The sequence below is a fragment of the Pseudorca crassidens genome, chromosome 17, assembly GCF_039906515.1.
Source record: "Pseudorca crassidens isolate mPseCra1 chromosome 17, mPseCra1.hap1, whole genome shotgun sequence".
In the NCBI taxonomy this organism is placed as follows: domain Eukaryota; kingdom Metazoa; phylum Chordata; class Mammalia; order Artiodactyla; family Delphinidae; genus Pseudorca; species Pseudorca crassidens.
In genome coordinates, this window is record NC_090312.1 from 62,385,865 (window position 1) to 62,407,560 (window position 21,696).

Below are 21,696 nucleotides of genomic sequence, written 5' to 3' on the forward strand. Positions count from 1 at the left end.
GATTGTAATTCTTGAAGGTCGGGATAGTTTTTTATTTACCCTTTTCATTCCTTGCATAATGCCTTACACATAAGTAGGGATTTAATATATATTTGTTGATATGAATTGGAATAAGATTTACACAGTTTGATGTCCGAATAACTATAAATGAGAAATAACATCTCGTGTTATTGGATTAAAATGTATATATACATAGGAATGAAAGTTGACATCCTACCCATTGGTTTAATTCTTACTCTCAAAGTGCAGACGTGTATATATATGTGCACCTCAAAAATAAGTGATATTCAGTAAGAGCCAAGCAAGTGATCCTTAAAAGGGACTTTCTCTGCAGGCAGGAATTTAATCAAGGACAGTTCATCGTGAATTCCCTATCGTAAAATTTCAGTGAGGTTACCAGTTAAAGGAATCTCAAGTTTAAATGACCTGAAAGGCCATTTACTCATCCATGCTCACTTATCCATTATCTTTTCCTTGATTCATTAGCTTTAAGATTGGTTTATGCATGTATCTCTTTAAGTGTTTTTTTGTTTGTTTATTTTTTTTTAGGATGGGACGAAGTCCTTTTCATTTTTGTAACCAACATAACACATACTTATGAATACAGGACCTGGTAAATGTTTGCTAAATACATTTTTAAAGTCAAATACCTTTTTTCCTTTTTTTTTTTTTTTTTTTTTTTACTATTTTAAAAACTTTAACCCTTTTATGTCACTTAGACAATAGAAATTTGTAGAACCTGTTAAGCCGATGGGGAGCTATGGTATAGTGAAAGATCCACCTTATAGCCACAGGGTGGCAATAGTTGAGCAAAGAATTGATTTTCTGCTTTATGAATATTACTGTTTCTTAACAGTAGAGGGGGGCATATTACTTTTCAGCACATTGAAAAAATGGTTTGCAAGAGTCTGAGGCTACACAGAATGTTTTTTTTTTAAGATGGAGAATAACATTTTATTTTAGCTTATTTATGTAGAATACTGATGTTATACTTTATAGTTTCATTTTAGCAATATATTAGATAGAGTTTATGTAAATATTTTTAAATGTTATTTTTTACTTTTTCATGAATATTTCTTATCGGTACTTTTTATTTCAAAATGCTGGAATATTCCAGAAGATAGAATATTTAAATCAGCTGTTTTGTCCTTTCAGAATACTGGGAAAATCCAAAAAATAGCTTACTTGAAGGATTTGTTTCAATTCTCTTATTTTTAGTATAAGTTTTAAGTCTTCTAAATTCATAAAATAGCAGTATTATACAGCTTTATTTAACCCTTTGTTTTCTCACTAGTTTTATATTGACAACTTAAAAAATTACACAAATGTTTTAAAAACTAATATGTAAAGGAATGATGAAAAATATTTCTGGTTTTAACCATGGTGCTCCCTGGTTTTTACATTAGAGAATTTTAGGAGAGGTATCTCCAACTGATAAATAAAACCTTCTGAAATGTCTAGTTTCACAGTAGAGTCTAACATTTTCAAAGCAGGTTTAGAGGAAATGACCAGCTAATATAAAAACAATGAAAGAGTGTATTGAGGTAGATATAAATCTCTAGGGAAAATAATTTTTTTAATCAACAGCTATAATATACCTATAAATAATACTATACACTTCCTACAAAGAAAAGATGAATATATTCTGTATGTATTTTGTTTTGTGGGTGGTCATATGCTCTGATCATACGCAGTCAGACTCTTAGGACTTCTCAAGTCAGCATTAGCTTTCACCAGTTGAATATCTTTCTTAACTCTTATTTTTGCTCAGGCATCTCACTCCCTTCTTTTAATGTGTTTGGATTTTGCTTTGTTTTTTCTTTTAAAGGTTATATTAAGATTTTCTCTTTTGATTAATTGTTCTAATGTGATTACAACTCTTAAGTTTGTTTTTATCTATAGGTATTAAATAACATAGGAAATAAAGGAAACTATCACATTTGAGTGGAGCCTGGTTTGTAGGGATTTGGGCCTGCACCTGGTAAAATGCCTAGTTGGTCAGTAGTCTGGGACATGTGAGATACAGAAGCAATCCCTGCTGTCATGGCAGCTTTGTTCTTGAACCCACTGGGGAGGTGAGCAGGAGTGGCTGGGGAAAGAGGTTGACTGACCTCCACATGACTAGTTATCTTATCCCTTGATTATTAAGATTCTTTTCTGCAGAAGAAATGATTCACATTTATTTTCTCACTCTGTCCATTCTATCTTCCTATCTTCCCAGACCTTCTTGTTATCTATTTCCCAGTCATGTTCCTGCTAAATCCCTGACCATCCAGCAAATCATTAGTCCCTTCACACGAATCAATATAGATCCCACCTTAGGCCATCTCTCTTTCCAGGCAAAATGATCATTCAAGTATATGCTCAAAGTCCTTTACTGCTGTCATTCAAAGGTACTCTAGCTCTGCACTACACTTCACCTAGGGAGGTCTGTCAGAATCTCATTCTACGTGTATATACTGCCACTGCCACATCTGCTGGGTTGTAAAACTCAAGTAGTAGAAGAGCTTACCTGATAGCCTAGACCTTTTACAGAGCCTTGTATTGTTCTGGGCACCACTCAAAACTGGCAACTTTTGGGGTTACTCGGTAAAAGAGTTGAAGAAGCATGTCCAAATGAGGTATTTGTTGCCTACAAAAGTCAAAGAGACCCACTAGGCATTGAGCTTCTTTCTTAGTGGTAAGAAAGGGTAAGTTGACGTAGCCCAGACCATTGGCTCCCTAGGAATTTCACTAAGGCCCAGTATTTTTGTGGGATTTATTTCCCACCCACTGGCATATATGTGTCTTACCATGTGTCAGGAGGAGTTGCAGCTTTCTGCTTCCAGGTCTAATCAGCATATGAAATGGAGCAGCATGCTGTCCAGTGGAATGGAGTGGCAATCAAAGTCTTTGTAGACTAGATTGCGGCGTAGAGCTAGAGAATTAATGTAACCTGGAGGTATATAGTCTTTACTAGCAGGTCTAGAAAAAGAAAGCATTTGTTAGATAATTATTGCATACCAGGTGCTGGAGGATATTTGATTTACTCCAGCCATGAAATGACATCTGGAATAGCTGAAATCGGAGTTACCACTTGATTAAGTTTATGATAATAAATTGTCATTTTCTAAGACCTGTCTGTTTTCTGCAGGGCCTCACAGGCAAGTTGAATGGGCATGTGGTAGGAATCACCACCGTGCATCTTCCAGGTCCTTGATAGTGGCACTAATTGCTGCAATGCCTCTAGGAATGTGGTATTGCCTTTGATTTACTTGTTTGGTAGGTAGGGGAAGTTCTACTACCTGCCAAACAAATTCATCTTTTACTTGACCTTCTGTACCTTAATAGCCTTCACTCCACAGATCAAGGAACCAGTGTAGGGATCCTGTCGGTTGCTGAGTATACCTATTCCAGTTGTGCATTCTGGAACTAGGGAGAGGACTATAGAGCAGATTCATGGGATAGAGCTGAGCTAAAACTCCATTTATCACGTGATCTCCGTAAGCCCCTGTTCTGACTGGCACTGAGTTGGTTCTTGAAGAGTTAGCATCAGTTCAGATAATCCCTGAAAGGTCTGATGATTTTTCCTTCCTCAGTGAACATTCTGGTAAATAGCCACAGCTCCTTTGGGGAAAGCTAGAAGGAAGATGGGTGATGTAAATGTTTGCTTTTGTAGCGGGATCTTTCCTCAAGGGGACACAACCTTCATTCAGAAGGCTTGGTGTCTGAGAATTGCTTCAACTTTGGGAATTGGTTGAGGGGCCTTGATATTCATATGTGGTATTCAAGTCAGACTTCTGTTCTCTAGAACTAGAGTTTTCCCATCTATTTTATTTCTAAGGACACCATGACCAACCAGCCAACACCAAAGAGCTCTACAGGTCAGATTAGTTGGATTGCTGTTAGGCTCTGCTGCATCATGATAACGGTGCCCACCATGTTGTTGGCTAGTAAGTGCTGGCTTGACTCCTGCCACATTATCTACGTTGAATTCAGGGAGCTCTTGTTGGCAGCAGTTCTCACTGTCAGTCCTGGCCTACAGAGAATCACTGCCACACAGCTTTCAGGAATGTTGGTGCTCCCTTCACACAGGTACTTCTCTTAACCTTGGTGAAGTGAGTATCTTATAGATCCTCTTGGGGGCCATAGTAAGGAGTGGTGAACAGATCATAAACAGTAAATTCACTCCAGCATTCCATTCACTTCAAGCCTTTGGATACCTTTCTTTGTGGTATACTGAGGAAGTTCTGGTATTTCAGCTTCATCTAGTATAGCCTATAACTCTCAGCCATTTAAGCTAATGTATTGTATCTGAATCTCTGCTTAGTGAGCCTATATTGGTAAATTTGGCTCAAGGCAACACTGTCTTCCTCTCACCCTGATCCAGTATCCTTAGGATCCATTCCCACATATATCCTCAATTTCTGTGGATATAAATTAGCAAAATCATGCAAATCATTCTGGTTATCCAGTCTCCTCTTGTAACTATATTTCTCCCTATCCGGCATAATTATTCTCCTGCTACTATGATATACCTCTATTATAAAGGTTTCTAAACTTTTTTGATAATGCCCCTTCATTAAGAAATTTTTGAACACATCTTCCAATATTTACTTTATTTATTTCATTTATTTATTTTTGGCTTTGTTGGGTCTTCGTTGTGTGCAGGCTTAGTCTAGTTGCAGCGAGCAGGGGCTTCTCTTCGTTGCAGTACGCGGGCTTCTCATTGTGGTGGCTTCTCTTGTTGTGGAGCACAGGCTCTAGGCACGCGGGCTTCAGTAGTTGTGGCATGCGGGCTTCAGTAGTTATGGCTCGTGGGCTCTAGAGCGCAGGCTCAGTAGCTGTGGCGCACAGGCTTAGTTGCTCCACGGCATGTGGGATCTTCCCGGACCAGGGCTCGAACCCGTGTCCCCTGCATTGGCAGGTGGATTCTTAACCACTGTGCCACCAGGGAAGCCCCAATATTTACTTTAAAAAGATTTATGTACTACAGTACTATTTATTATACATATTTTAAAGCATTCACAAAAAACAACAGTTTAAAGGGTGAAGTAAAAAAACCATCACTAGAAGTTCCAGAAGTTTCTTCTTTTGTTCTCTGGGTTATCATGGAGATAACTGTTCTTTCACATTTACTTGCCTTCTTTCCTTCAGCCTGCTCTCTAGGTTTGTATTCCTTGGTCCCAAGTCTCCTAAATCTTTCTGTGCACAGTCTCCCTTTAAGCTTCTCACAAGTGTTTCTTGCTTTCTTCCTCGATTTCGCTTGATAACACTACTTCTCAGATGGGTCTGAGAAGAAAAGGAGTCATTTTGGTTCTTGCTTCTCTACCATTTCAGTCCACTGTTGTGTTAGAAATATTTAAGGAAAGATTTCTTGATAGAAATCTTCTCAATTCTTTGAGTTTTATTCTTAAGCATTTGACTCACAGCTTTTCTCTTTTCCCCTTCTTACTTGCCATCTTCATGGACTTCAGCATGTACATCGATGACTTTACTAACACTTGGGCAACAGAGATGCACATCGTATTCTAAGTATCATATTCTTAGACCTTCATTTCTACTTTCTTTTACTTGCAGATATACCATAATTTGTATGTATACAAATTCATTATCACTTGGAACGCTATCTTCAAGTTCTCAAACTCCTGAGCCCTCTTGGACCACAGTTTTACCCTCTTGACCTTCTCCATTTCCTGAATCCCACCTTTATCTACCCGTCTATCAACTTTTTTTTCTGGGTCTACCTTTCTTCATACTCAGTCTGGAACTACTTGGCAGCCGTTCTATCTTAGGATCTCACTCCCTTAATCTTTTGTCTTGCCTTCCATCCTAGATCTCCCTAAATGCAACTGACATTGCTCCTATACCTGGCCTGCCATGTGCTCCTGGGTCTGCTGAGTGCAGGGTTTTTCAGTCTTGGCACTGGTGACACTTCGGACCAGATAATTCTTTGCTGTGGGGGCTGCCCTGTACATTGTAAGGTGTTTAACAGCATCCCCGGCCCCTACCCCGTGCATTCCAGTAACATCCCCAGTCATGGGAATCAAACATGTCTTCAGGCATTGACAAATGTCCCCGGGGAAGAAGGGGGATTTGGGGGGTGGGGAGAGGGAGGGCAGGCAAAATTGTTCTGTTTGAAAACTACTAGGGTTATCCATAAAACTTGATGGTGACTGGGTCTATAAGAAATTGATTAATATTTTGTTTAAAGCTACATTTTAGGAGGTGTTTGCCCTGTCAGAGGCACAGTTTGAGAGCTTTACGTATAGTCACGTGTTTATTTAATCCTCACAACAACCCTGTAAAATAGGTATAATTATTAACCCCATTTTATAGGTGAGTAAACAGCAGCACAGAGAGTCTAAGTGCATTGCCCCAACCACAGAGCTGGTAAGTGGTACCGCCAGGACGTGAACCATGTGGTTTGACTTCAGAGCCTTCAGGAGCCCGCCCTCCTACTCCAGGCCTTGCTAATTGCTGGTACCTTGCCAAAGACCTGTCATTTCGATTCTTTTCTTTCCTGATGGGCTAAGTTACCTATTGCTGCATAACCAACCCTCCTAACTTATTTCTCTAGACAATTTATTCAATTATTATTATGTTTTTTAGAGAAGAGAAAAAAAGTTTATTGTATTTATTTTGCCAGGGCAATAAATGCCTTATTATTAGGTATTGTGCACTTGGCCTTTCTGCCAGGTGTTCTGTGCTTGACAGAAAATTGCCTTCCCTGCCTGTATTCTTTTAATTATTCCCTTTGTTTTCAGCCTCTCTTCTCATTCCAGCTTCCTATAATTCCTGGCCTGATGGAGTCCAGCACCTTTATGGGATTCTTCAGAATAGAGTGACTTATTTTCACACTGCATGTGTTTTTAGCTGCAGTTTCCTTCATTCTGCTTCACTGGTTACCACCCTTCTACATGTTTTCAGTCCACTAAATAGTTGTTGAAATCTCATATACTTTTTGTCTCCATTTTCTTCTCTTTAATACTGAGGGTTTGTAATTTTTTCGTTCATTTTACCATCTGAGTGGAATTTCAGGAGGGGAAAAGAGAAATGTAAGTACTCATTCTGCCATCTTGAACCACTAATCCATTAATTTTACTAAAAGAGCATTGTTACGAGCATAACATTTACTGGTTAGGGTTGAGGAAACTGAAGTTGTTGCAGCACAGTTAATAGAAGGGAGTCTTTTTTTTGTAATACATAAACATTTATTTCATTCTGATATCTTTTTTAAACATCTTTATTGGAGTATAATTGCTTTACGATGGTGTGTTAGTTTCTGCTTTATAACGAAGTGAATCAGCTATACATACACATATATCTCCATATCTCCTCCCTCTTGCATCTCCCTCCCACCCTCCCTATCCCACCCTTCTAGGTGGTCACAAAGCACCGAGCTGATCTCCCTGTGCTATGCGGCTGCTTCCCACTAGCTATCTATTTTACATTTGGTAGTGTAAATATGTTCATGCCACTCTCTTACTTCGTTCCCGCTTATCTTTCTCCCTCCCCATGTCCTCAAGTTCATTCTCTACGTCTGCGTCTTTATTCCTGTCCTGCCCCTAGGTTCTTCAGAACCTTTTTTTTTTTAGATTCCATATGTATATATTAGCATATGGTATTTGTTTTTCTCTTTCTGACTTACTTCACTCCGAATGACAGACTCTAGGTCCATCCACCTCACTACAAATAACTCGATTTCGTTTCTTTTTATGGCTGAGTAATATTCCATTGTATATATGTGCCACATCTTCTTTATCCATTCATCTGTCGATGGACACTTAGGTTGCTTCCATGTCCTGGCTATTGTAAATAGAGCTGCAGTGAACATTGTGGTACATGACTCTTTTTGAATTATGGTTTTCTCAGGGTATATGCCCAGTAGTAGGAGTGCTGGATCATATGGTAGTTCTATTTTTAGTTTTTTAAGGAACCTCCATACTGTTCTCCATAGTGACTGTATCAATTTACATTCCCACCAACAGTGCAAGAGGGTTCCCTTTTCTCCACACCCTCTCCAGCATTTATTGTTTGTAGATTTTTTGATGATGGCCATTCTGACTGGTGTGAGGTGATACCTCATTGTAGTTTTTTTATATATAAATTTATTTTATTTTTATTTATTTTTGCCTGCGTTGGGTCGTTGTTACTGTGGGTGGGCGTTCTCTAGCTGCGGAGAGACGGGGCTACTCTTTGTTGTGGTGCGTGGTCTTCTCATTGCGGTGGCTTCTCTTGCTGCGGAGCACAGGCTCAGTAGTTGCGGCGCACGGGTTTAGTTGATCCGCGGCATGTGGGATCTTCCTGGACCAGGGCTCAAACCCGTGTCTCCTGCATTGGCAGGCAGCTTCTTAACCACTGTGCCACCAGGGAAAGCCCCTCATTGTAGTTTTGATTTGCATTTCTCTAATGATTAGTGATGTTGAGCATCCTTTCATGTGTTTGTTGGCAATCTGTATATAGAAGGGAGTCATTTTTAAGTTACTTGTCAGAGAAGACACATGATGAAATGTTTTTCTTGCTAACTAATATGAATAAAGTACATAGAGCATTTCATTATTTTTGTTATTGTTTATGTTTAAAAAGGGACTGGGTAGGATTTGTCTTCCCTTTTCAATAGTTTATTACTTTAAAAAAACATTTTTATATTTTAGAATATTTAGGAATTCCTACTACTCAACTTGGTAGGTATCCAGTCTTTTCATTTACAAATGAGAAGGCAGACCTAGAGAGGTTAAAAGACTTATTACTCAAGATTTTTTAGTTATTTAGTCGCTGAGTTGACCATAGAACCCAGATTTCCTAAATATTTCTGTTATTCTACTGTACTATGTCCTTACTTTTAAGTTTTAAAATAATGTTTCTCTCTACTTTCCACCTGTTGAGGCAGTTGTATTTAAATCGCTGTTCAGCCTATCATGTGGCTGTGAGAAGCAGGTATGGTGATCGTCTGTGAAATGAGGTGGCTGGACTCGCTGATATCTTGTGTTTCCTTTAGTGCTAGTAGCCTCTGATTCCAAGCTATGTATTAAATGTCTTCATATGCATTATGTTTATTTTAAGTTTATTTCTTTTTTTTAATTAATTAATTAATTAACTTATTTTCGGCTGTGTTGGGTCTTCGTTGCTGTGTGTATGGGCTTTCTCTAGTTGCGGCCAGCGGGGGCTACTCTTCGTTGTGGTGCATGGGCTTCTCATTGTGGTGGCTTCTCTTGTTGTGGAGCTCGGGCTCTAGGCGCGCGGTCTTCAGTAGTTGTGGCTCATGGGCTCTAGAGCGCAGGCTCAGTAGTTGTGGCACATGGGCTTAGTTGCTCCATGGCATGTGGGATCTTCCCGGACCAGGGCTTGGACTCGTGTCCCCTGCATTGGCAGGTGGATTCTTAACCACTGTGCCACCAAGGAAGTCCCTGCATGATAGTTTTATACATACATACATATGTACATGGGCTTTATATATTAAAAAATTTTAAGTACTACATATTCTTTGTGTTCTAGATTTTCTAATATAAATAATATAAAGAGGGCTTCTCTGGTGGCGCAGTGGTTGAGAGTCCGCCTGCTGATGCAGGGGACACGGGTTCATGCCCCAATCTGGAAAGATCCCACATGCCGCGGAGCTTCTAGGCCCGTGAGCCATGGCCGCTGAGTCTGTGCGTCCAGAGCCTGTGCTCCGCAACGGGAGAGGCCACAACAGTGAGAGGCCCGTGTACCGCAAAAAAATAAAAAATAAAAAATAATATAAAGAAAAAAGTTCTATATGTAAATTTTTACAGTTAACATTTGATATATTTCTTTTGAGGAATTTGTATCTATATAATATTACTGTAAACATATTTGTAAATTTATGTAAGTATGTATATGAATATGTGCACCATGGGAGTTCCCTGGTGGTCTAGTGGTTAGGATTTGGTGCTTTCACTGCCGTGGCCTGGGTTCAATACCTGGTTGGGGAACTGAGATCCCACAAATCGTGTGGTGTGGCAAAAAAAAAAAAAAAAAAGTGCACTATTATTTTTAACTACCTACCAGACAGACAGTGTTCCCTAAAATTTTATGGGTATCAGAAACCTAATAAGTGTGAAAATAACTTACTCTCTTACTTCTGCTGCACTGCTCTCCCACCTCGTCAGTGGCTCCCCTTTTCCCTTGCTTTCTACAGCCAATTGGGTATCAAGTCTTTGCTGTACTGTTTGGTAAATAGCTCTGTATCCCTTCTTCCCTATGGCCACTGCTTCAGTGTAGGCCCTTTATCATCTCTGCCCTAGTTACTGGAGGAGCTTCTCAACAGTTTGCCCCCTTTCCATTCCCCCCCCCCCCACCCTTTCTCTGGTCCATTTTGCATACTGCTGCCAAAGTTTTTTTTTAAAACAAAGAACAAGTACTGTCACCCCATTAATGAGAAACTTCTTTTGATTTCCCACTGCTTATAGGATAATGTCTAACCCACTTAGCCTTTGGTATAGGACTCTTTACAACCTGAATGAGGGTAGCAATTGTTTTCAGCAATTTTTGGACCCTAATGTCTTCTCATGTTCGTTTAACTGTTTCATATATTTTCATATCAAGGCTAGAACGGAGTCTGGGGTACATGACAGGCACTCGGTATTCAACACATATTTGATGAATGAATGAATGTATAAATGTATAAACACTTAAAATTGGAAATTTTACATTAATGTATGGATTTCTGGCTTTTCTTGGAAAATCAAAAGATGTGGCAACACTGGACTTGAACTGCAACTGCAGCTAGAGCTGAGTAGTGGCTATATTTGTAGTTTGGCATGTATTCTTCTGCTTAGTAAGCTCCTGGCTGGGCATTTGATTATTTTCTAATCCTTGGAGTATCCCATGCATTAACATTGTCATAAATATGGTTTTGTAGTTTTTAAAGTAAGTGTATTATCAAACTCTTAGTAATTCTCCCTTAAATAACAAATGTAAAATTCATTCCAGATACAGGATATACATAGGCAGATCAGATTGTTAATATTCTTCTGTGATGAGCTCTCACAAACAGAAACTCAGCTTCCCTTAGTTTGAACTGAAGTGCGCACACACCACACCACACACAAATTAAAGATGAGTAGAAGGCACAAATCTGTATTCGTGGATTTCTGAAAAGCATGTGTTTGGAAAAAATTTTGGTAAGTTAAAAAAAAAAGTAATCGGCTTGCACTATATGTTCAGCCCTACCTCAAGTAAATTCAGTACGTCAGACGACTCCTAGAAAGTGAGTAGCACAAAACAATTAAAGCTGTCTTTGCTTTAAAATTTTACTTTAGGAAAAAGAAGAAAATTATAATGTTAAAATACAACATTAAAATGATAAAGTCAAGGCATTTGAAAATATTACATAACAAGAGCTCGTGTTCAGACTGCTAATTAAAGGACCCTTAATCATTTTTATCTTAATGCTCACTTAAATTTGTATTAAAGCATAGTTACTTTCATTAAACCAGTATTCGAAGGCATTTTGCTTTTTGCAGATGGTCAGTACTAGGAATGAAGCCAATTGCCTTCTTGGATGCCCTCCTCGCACACTCGCCTCCCTACCCCCTCCTTGCCCCAGGCCTGAAGCTTTGTCTAAGGGGGCTCCTTATCCTGCTCACATTCCAGATTCCACCCTGGGCCACCACATCTGCCCCATCCCCCACCAAGCACAGATGCCTGCTTTTCCCTGGCTCCTCTTCAAGAAGGAAAGGAAGGAAAAGGAAGTTGAAGAGCGTCCCAGGCTTTTTAAAGCAAAATTCCATTTCAGTATTTTTATTATTGCTACAAAACGTAAATATACAGCAAATTGACTTTTAAAAATTTCCCCTATAAGACATTACTGTACCTACCATATTATACCTTAGCATTGAACTGTATGCATATAAATATCTCTTTTCATATTTAGGGCTCTCCAAAAGATGTGGAATCCTTCGCGTCTATGCTGAGACATTCTCCTCTTACACAGATGGGACCTGCCAAGGATAAACTAGTCATTGGACGAATCTTTCATATTGTGGAGAATGATCTTTATATAGATTTTGGTGGCAAGTTTCCTTGTGTATGTAAAAGACCGGAAGTGGATGGCGAGTAAGTAGAATCATTTCTAAGTGCTTTAAGCGTGTGCATAAAAGTTGAAATACCTCAAAAGTATTACTGGACTTTAATTGGTGATTTTTTGAAAAGGCAGAAAATATGTTTATTTCTCTTCATCATGTCATATTGGTCAAGTTAGGCCAGATCCATGTCTTCTCAAAGCAGTGAGAGCAGTTTTGGGGAAGATTTGAATGTCCATCCTGATAATAAACCATTTCATGCCATAAAGTTAAAACCAGCTTGGGAATAATACATGCTGCTCAGGCCATTTTACGTGTAACTTTTTTGCCTCTTTTTTTTTTTTTTTTTTTTTACATCTTTATTGGAGTATTTGCCTCTTCTTTTCCACAGTCTCCATCTGCTTCTCAGAGAAATCTCTGCTTTCTGTTTCTTCATGTTCCTTTCTCTTACTTTAGCAAATTCTGATGCTTTATCATTTTCTTTTCTTACTATTTTGCATCTGCTCTCCGGATTATAATTTTTCCTGAACAGAATTCATTCTGTTTATAGTCTGTGTAGATAAAGATAATTGTGAATATAAATATGCCTTATGAAAACCACTAAGGTGGGAGACCTGGGAGTAGAATATAAAGAGTGAAAAGAGAGGTGGAACTAAGACTCTGAGATTGGAAAACAATAGTCATCAAGATAGAAATGAATTTTTTCCACCAATTTTTAATGTACACATTTTTTTTAGATTTTAATATTTCTGACGCCAGGATGCATCTTATAGTTGATGCAATTTAATTGGCAATTTAAAAATTCTTAATAGTACATAAATTATGGTGACTCAGAATCAATGGCATCTTAGATAAGATGAATTACAGTGATGAAGAAGTTTGTGATGTTTAAGAATGAGTCAGACCATAGATATGAGTAAGGAAAGAGTCTACTCTAGTTCTAAGGGAGCAGTTACAAGAATGGGTTGCCTCTTTCCCGAGAGCTCTGGATACCTAAAGGTCTTCTTGATAACTGGGCTCACCCAGTTAGGAGACAGGAGCCCCTTCTACCTGAATCTGAATAGGACCTGACAAACTCAACTGAATACACATGTTCTCAGATCAGTGATATGTGAGTAGATACTTAACAGCCAGCTCTCCAATAAATAAAAGGCCTTGATTTGCCGATTTCTGTGGTATGAAATAGTTCCACCATGGCCAATGTTAAGTTACCTGTGTGATGTCATTGAATGTGGAGTTGGAAATATGAGTGCACAGTCAGCTTTCACAAGCTGGTGCAGTCTGGCTCCAGCACACCTCTACTGCAGGTAGTCAGAAGCTAAACAGTGTCTTAGCAAGGTGAACAATGCAAACCAGGTGATATCTGGAAGAGAAAATGGGTTCTGTGCTACGTGGCATGAGAGGTAATGGCTAGGTCTTGACTTGCCCTGGTATATCAAATAACATACAAACTTAGTCAAAAATAGTAAAACCTAAAGAAATTTCTAAGTAAGACGTGTCTGTCCATCTAGATTTTAATACTGCAACCTATATCTATTGTGTAATGGGGTATTGAAGGGATTAAATTAGATAATGTATGTAAAGATTTAGAACAGTGATTGGTATATAGTTAACAGATGCTACTATTATTATTCTTTAAATCCTGATGATTTAGGGTTTTTGTGACCTAATGATGACATCCCTCAAGAATTTCTATTGAGGGATTTTTCACCAGGCAAGTTGTGAAGATATGTGGTCTTAAAATTGTCCTTCAAGAGAGGCAACCTAAACTCTCTCATACTGTCAGCAGGAGCTGTAGCACGTCATTTTTCATTAATAGAAAATATATCAGTAATTTGAAAATGAAGTACTGCTTTGTTTTATATAAAGAAATCCTCTCCTCTCTTCCCTACAATTGATAAGCTTTACATCATGCTACCATGGGTGCCACCCAGTTGCAGCGGCCATCCTTATTCTTACAAGCTGACCTAACATGCAGCCAGAACATCTGGTATTAGCTTTATAAAAAGATGTATTTTACATATAACTCTGCTGAATTATGGGTATTTCACCTGCTCAGTCAAATTTATTATAAATTGCAAATGCCAGTGATATACATGTTTCTTTATATTTGTGGATGGAATTTTGTTTGTGATATTTCTTTCATGGATATTTATTTCTTTATGGATATTCTTTTATCTAAAGTTTTTTCCCCCATTTTATGATATATTCTTGAGCATAAAATTTCAGAATGCTTTAGGTGTCTAGAATTTCTGATTTGATTCTTATGCCTTATTAACTAGGTCACAGAATTTTAAATATCAGTATTTTTGACTAGATATTTCTCTAATTAGTTCTATAATATGATTTGAATTTATTTTATGTGTAGTATAGCTCTAAATGGTTAAATATTGGAATCTGTTGCAACATTAATTAAATTAATTTTAATTAATTTAATTAAATTTCAGTTTAATGAATTGAAAAATTAAATTAACTGTTCATTGAAAACTATGTACATACCACATAAGCACACATCCTATTAACAGAAATTACTATATGGTTGAAACCCCCATCTCCACATGTACTCTCCTCCCAGTGAAGCAGTTTATTTAACAGAAGTGTTTGTGGGGGGAGAGCTGTGGCTCATAATAATTTTGCAAAATAAATTCTCTAGTCTAGGGGGCAGTCACTGTATTAGAGTCTTTTTTTTTTTTCCTTAGGAGAATTAAATGCCTGTATCTCTTTGTTCTGTAGTTATCTGCCATAGTTACCTTTACTGCTTCCATCTACCTGCCCAGTATCCAATCACTCTCACCAGGAATTCCCACTTAAACTTCCAAAGCACTCACCAAATCAATATATTCATGATTGAGGATCATGAAAAGGGAGGAGCCATACTGGTGTAGGAGTTGATTTGTTCGTTCGTTTGTTCATTCATTCATTCATTTATTCAACAAACGCTTACTGGACCTCTTCAATTTGGCAGGCACTGTTGTAAATAAGGGCTGATAAAGAAGACAGACTAGCTCTCTGCTCTCATGAAGTTGGGGGAACTTAGTCTATTGGGGGAATGAGGAACAGATAGTAAACTAGTGCACAAATCAATTTTAGAAATTCATAAATAAGTAAGAAGTGGTAATATGGTGACAGGATGTCTGGCGAGTAGAAGATAACAGTAGTCAGAGAAGGCCTTTGACCTCTACTTCTATTGCTAAAAGTCTAAAATGCCACCAGATTGCTTCTTTTAAAAAAGGTGATAAACAACTGATAAGAATCCTAAATTGTTTTGGTTAACTGAATATTCTAATTAGCTAAGTTACAGCCTTTTAATAAGTTCTGTAACTTTTTTGTTTTAATTTTTTTTTTTTTTTTTTTTTGCGGTACGTGGGCCTCTCACTGTTGTGGACTTTCCCGTTGTGGAGCACAGGCTCCGGACGCGCAGGCTCAGCGGCCATGGCGCACGGGCCCAGCCGCTCCGCGGCATGTGGGATCTTCCCGGACCGGGGCACGAACCCGTGTCCCCTACATCAGCAGGCGGACTCTCAACCACTGTGCCACCAGGGAAGCCCTGTTTTAATATTTTTGATTATTGTTTAAAAGAACCAAGTTTTCAGTCTTTGACCCAAGAAGCTATAGAGTTATGCAGAAGGGCTTCAGAGATTGCCCTGGGAGTAGAGAGGGGAGTTAGGCCCTATTTCAGAGCAGCTCTGCATTCATAGTTTTATATGTTACAGTTCTGGGAGTGTTTTGTTTAAGGTGTTGTGGGGGAGTGGTGGTGAGTATTTGTATCACAAAAAAAAGTTTGAAAAACACTTCTAAAAGAAAAATTAAGTCTAGAAAGATGTTATATTAATAGTAACAGAATATAAACTATAGTATTTAAGCATGAAAGGTAGTATTGTGATCTACTTTGAGTGAGTTGCAAAATAGAAATATTATAATTACATTCAGAAATTTTGGAGGTGTGGATGGGACCTAACTCTTACAGTACCAACCTCAAAAGTTTTAACCATTATATGTTTTTAAATATCAATTTATGACTTGGAATCAGAAGTCAAATTATGACAAACCATAGTGACGCTGGTATTAATTTCTTTGGCAGTTTTCATTGAATTAACTGACTTGCTAAATTAATCAAGATTCTCTTTTATAAAACCCATTGACTCATACCAGCACTTAGACAATTAAGAATTAGTAGTCCTCTACTATAACTGGGCACTTTTGCTTCTTTCAGTTGAGGTATGTGTTTAGCAAAAGCTAGTTGTGTTTATTCCAAAACCCATTTATATTATCACTAGGTAATTTATTTGATTATTGCATAAATTAATAAAATATGAGCATAGAAAGGGTTTTTGTTCTTATACAAGCTGATTTTAATGTTTTAGAAAGGCTCCATAAAGGAGAGTTGTTTTAAATGAAATTGCTATTGAATTAGTTTGAGCAAGTAAACCATAAAGATGCGGGGCGGGGGGCGGGAATCATAAAAATCTGGAAGGAATTGCTTTCCAAATGTCTTTTCTGTCCCTGCATTACTTTAAAGTGACTGACTCTGGCAATTGCAGACATTGCAGTCTAGGTATTGTTTATTTAAGGAGATCAGTGCAGAGCTCCAGCGAGTGAGCCTCTACTTAGCAAGAAAACCTGGCTCTGTGTCAGAATATTTGCATTAGTTGCTAAGTTAATATCTTTAGAGTATATGTGTATACTTTTTTAATGAGTCCTCACTTTGACCTACTTTTCCATGAACCAACCTATGAGTCAGAGGGCTTCTACTGTGACTTAAAAATATAAAGCACTTTTCCCTTTAGACGTTTGTGTGTGTGTGTGTTATTAATACAGCACACAATTTCACAAAATTTGTCCTAGTGTGGATTAAGATCATTTCCTTTCTATGTCTGATAATCCCAATAGCCAATTTTTTAAAAACTTATGTTGGCACTTTATGTACATCGTCAGATTTATTCTGCACAAGAAGCATAGAAAGTAGAAGATATTTTCCCCATTTTCCAAATGAAGAAAATGAGTCTCTGAGCATAAATAAGGTGGTGCAGCCATACAATTATAGTTCACAAGGCAGGGATTCAATCCTAGGGCTGTGTGTATCCATCACCCAGGAATGTTCTTTCACTGTACTGTGCTACTGTCTAAATCCTACAACATACAGCTACTAAAGTGTCATAAAAACGTCCTAAAGTAGCCTCACGTATGAACCAGGTTTATACCAGGAACCCTGAAAACAGTATGGTGGTGAAGCTCTAATAGAGGTCTGTTAAAGACTGAGAGGTAGCCTGTTCTAATATCCTGGGTTATGGTGTCCATGTATAGTATATTTGAATAGTATTACCACCAATAAGCTAATGACCAGAGGGCCCAGGCTTTGTTTCATAATGGCTGTGAATCATAATTGTGGTGAGACCTGTAGTCACAGGAACTGGTTAACGTCTGACGATGATTAGTAGCTTAGAGTCAGAATGCCTCTTGTTATTTGGGAATGACATATTTCAAAAAAGTTTATTTTATGAATAGTAGAAAGTTGACTCTTTATGCATATTACACTTAATTTTTAATTGATTCGTTTTATAAAATGTGTCATTTATTTTCTTGAACCTTGTTAGACCTAAAGTTGTTTAACCTGTTTTTTGTCTTTGTTTTGATGACTCAAGGTCATAATTATAAACATTAAATCCTGTATTGTATCTCAACTCAAATATATAGAATTATTGTTTCTCAGCTACATAACCCTCCAGTTCTGTAGTTTTTGTGTTTCACCTTTGCGCGTCATCTTTCTTTTTCTACTGTTTTATCTGTGTCTGCATTTTTAGCTTTCTTAGACTTCCTAATTTTCCTCTCATATCTGATGCCTGAGAAATTGGTCACCAAAATTGTGCTTAAAAATAAGAACAACTAGAGTTTGAGTAAGGACCTCACAGCCTCTTATGTAAGTAAAGTGTATGTACTTTAGAACTTCAACATATATTTTGACCGCTCCTAAACTCCTCTGCTTAATTCTCATTGGGTTCTGTGGAGACTTGGTGTCACCAGATAACTAACTTCCTGATAAGTGAAGTGTAACCAGGTCAGGGTCTTGCCTGTGTTGACTGCCTGTTCACTGATGCCCTTGATAAGAGTTGTCACGTATCAGAAAAGTGTTTGCTGAACCAATCAAGGTGCTGAGTGTCTTGGATAAGAGCAGTTGTCGTGGTTGAGACTTTAACACCACCAGTAGGAATGGTAGCGAAAATAAGATAGGATTATTGGATCTCAAATACTACTTGAGATGGTGCCAATTCTTAACAGCGAATTTGTAAGTGAATGAGTAAATCTTTTAAGAATATTGTTACATGCAAAGTATTGCTTTACGGCATTGATTAGTTTGGTTGGCTTGGAATGTACCTGTCGTACATTTTACCCATCTCAAGAACTAAGCTGCTGATTTTATTAATCTTTTTTTTTTTTTTTTTTTTTTTTTTTTGCGGTACACGGGCCTCTCACCGTTGTGGCCTCTCCCGTCGCGGAGCACAGGCTCCGGATGCGCAGGCTCAGCGGCCATGGCTCACGGGCCCAGCCGCTACGCGGCACGTGGGATCCTCCCGAACTGGGGTACAAACCCGTGTCCCCTGCATCAGCAGGCGGACTCCCAACCACTGCGCCACCAGGGAAGCCCCTATTAATCTTACTTTTAAGTAAACTGGGCCATGGTACGATTTTTCACTGAGTCAGCAAACACTTAATGAGCAGCTCTTGTGTGCCACCTCTGCGTTTTATGCTAGAGATGTACAGATGAAAGACAATCCCTGCTTTCAGGGAGTTAGTGATTCAGTCAGGGGATAGAGAAGTAAACCGATATACATAGTACCCTATGAGTTCTATTTCCAGTGTCCTACAGGAACGGAGAAGAGGGCATTGATGATGGAGTCAGCTTGTGTCAGAGACGGTTTCCCAAAGGAGCTGAGTTCAACAGTTGAACTGAGTTGTAAAGGATGGGTAGGAGATACAAAGTGCAGAAAATGGGAGGGAGCTGTACTTGACAGAGTTTTCAGTGAGAGAGAGCCCGGCTTTTCCGGGAACTCAAGTGGCTTAGTTGGCTTAAGTTTAAGAGGAGTGAAGGGGAAGAGTAGGGAGATGGGCAGGAGCCAGATCGTCAAGGGATTTATATACCATTCTAGAACACTGGGCCTTTATTCTGAAAGTGGTAAAGACACATTAAAGTATTGGAACAGGTAACATGGACCACACTTGTGTTTCAGTGAGACCATTCTGGCTGTGGTATGGTGTGGAGTACGTATTAGAAGAATGAAACCGGAGTTAGGGAGGCCAGTAAGGAAGCTTCTGGAAAGAAATGATAAGAATGTGAATTAAGTCTAGGGGTCAGGAAAGGAGACTTTTATTAATAATTTAGGAGATAGAAGAAACAGGTCTTGGTAACTGAGTAATGGTGGCTTGTGAGTCAGAGGGAAAAGTTTCTGATGGTGTTGGATTTCAGACATGAATGACTAGTAGATAGTAAATTGAGTTGTATTGGGGAGGTGGAGAAGGGAAATGTATTATATTGATACTTTTGCCTGCTTCAAAAATAAAAATTTAAATGCCCAGATTTAGATTAGTTTGATTCTCCTTTTCCCACTCCTAGTTATAATACTTCTGATTAGTATCAGTTAAGGAACATTCCTCTTTTTCACTGAAATATAAAATCCCTGTGGTTAAACCATGCATATCTTTTTGGTTAAAGAGTCTTATTCTCTAAATCTTTTTATTTCATTATGTTATATTTTAATTTTGATTTTTTTTAAGAATTGTATACCTTTCTATAAAATCCTAAAGTTCAGTTTTACAAAGTCCATTGATTTCTTAATGTTTCATGAAGATTGCCTCTCTTAAAGCATTATTTCTACACCCAACGTCTCTCTCAACACACATGATTAACAGCTCTGAAAATCGAAGCGTTTCAAAACAAGCATGATTGGCAGTTCTAAGGTAACTAGCACATGCACTGAATATTATTTGTACTTTTGTTTGACACTAAGGTGGAATACACAAGCTAATTTCCCAGTCTTTGTTTCTATTTCAGGTTGTGTGATGTATAGGGTCACATAAAGAGTTGGATAGATACTAAATGTTTCAAAAACTAAAGTTTTCAAGGTGTATTGGTAGGGGGAAAAAGAAAATAAGAATTTGAATTAAGTAGTTCTTTTTATTCCAGAGGACATGATTTACAATTAAAAATATGCATGTTTTTAAATAGATTGGTGATTGAAAATCATTAGGTTTTCCTTAACAGATCTCTGATTATTTTTTTAGGATAAAGGAGCATCTGCTGTATTTAATTTTTTAATAAGAAATCTTAAGAATATTATAAATATTCTTATAAATACTATAAATCTTAAGAAAATTGTAAATTATCTCAAGAATGATATGAGTTCATGAAACACATGTAATTCAGACTGGATAACATTAGACAAAAAAAGGGGGGGATCATAGATGCAGAGAGCAGATTGGTGGTTGTCAAGGTGAGGTTGTGGGGTGGGTGGAATGGTGAAGGGGGTCAAAAAGTACATATTTCCAGTTATAAAATAAATAAGTCCTGGAGATAAAATGTACAGCCTGGTTACTACAGTAACACTATCTTGCATATTTGAAAGTTGCTAAGAGAGTAGATCTTAAAAAGTTCTCATCACAAGAAAAAAATTTCTTTTGTAGCTATTTATGGTGATGGATGTTAATTAAACTTCTGGTGATTATTTCGTAATATACACAAATATTGAATCATTATGTTGTACTCTTGAAACTAATATAATGTCAAATGTCAGTTATACCTCAATAAAAAAAAAATTTTTAATGAATAGCATTAAAGTTTCCCACCCACCCTCCCCACTCGGATATATGGCATAGCAGTGCTCTTTTGGATTGATTTTTTTCTATTGGATTCTACTTTGATTGATGTACAAAATTGATTTACTTTATGTGGCATATTCACATACATACAGCTATATTAACCCAGAGATTGTGTAAATTTACATGTCTAGTAAGTTTGCCGTATATGCCTTCCCAGGACTGTAAAGGTTAAAAGTGAATCTGGAAACTACTATGGTGGCTGCTTGTTAAGGAATGCAAGCAATTAAGTGTTCCCACAAAAGCTTTGAAGTTAATATCTTAATAGGACAATGAGGAGAAAAAGTCAAGGCTGCACTCCTACAATTGATTCAGGCTGTAGTTCTATTGACTTAAAAGTAGATTTTAGAAAAATTAAAAGTTATCTTAATAGAAATTGTGAGTTCTATTTTAGTTTGTAGAATTTCGTATTAATTTAGATTGCCACTTGATAACATCTAGAGACTTTCAGGGACCCAGAATTTCAACATGTACTTTGTGGTTAGTAATAAGAACAATAATAGCTAACATTTGTTGAACACTCTGTGCTAGGCACTTTGCTAAGAGATTTGCCTCTGTTTTTCAAAAATCTTTTTATTAATCTAAGGTAGATACTGTTAGAATCCTCATTAAAAAGCACTGAAGAAACGAAGGCTTACAGAGATTTTAAGTAACTTAAAAACTAGTCAGCGGCTAGTAAATAAGCAGACTGGTGAGAATGTTAGCTCTAAGTCCATATTGTCAACCTCTACTTTTTATATACTCATCAAATACACTTCCAGAATGAGTGTGTATGTGTGACTTGCTAATTTTCTCAGCAAAT

General features: G+C 37.7%; 1 protein-coding gene across 3 annotated transcripts in view; it reads left to right on the forward strand.

Moving 5' to 3' along the window:
- Positions 1-21,696, forward strand: part of TPD52 (tumor protein D52) — a 311,826-nt gene that overhangs the window by 124,615 nt on the left and 165,515 nt on the right. For 2 of the 3 annotated variants that reach the window (XM_067711999.1, XM_067712006.1), the window contains exon 2: positions 11,879-12,060. In XM_067711999.1, coding sequence (XP_067568100.1) covers positions 11,879-12,060 — 182 coding nt within the window. Of the gene's footprint in view, positions 1-11,469; positions 11,764-11,878; positions 12,061-21,696 lie in introns of those variants that run through there. The other variant, XM_067712001.1, reaches the window with a different exon arrangement.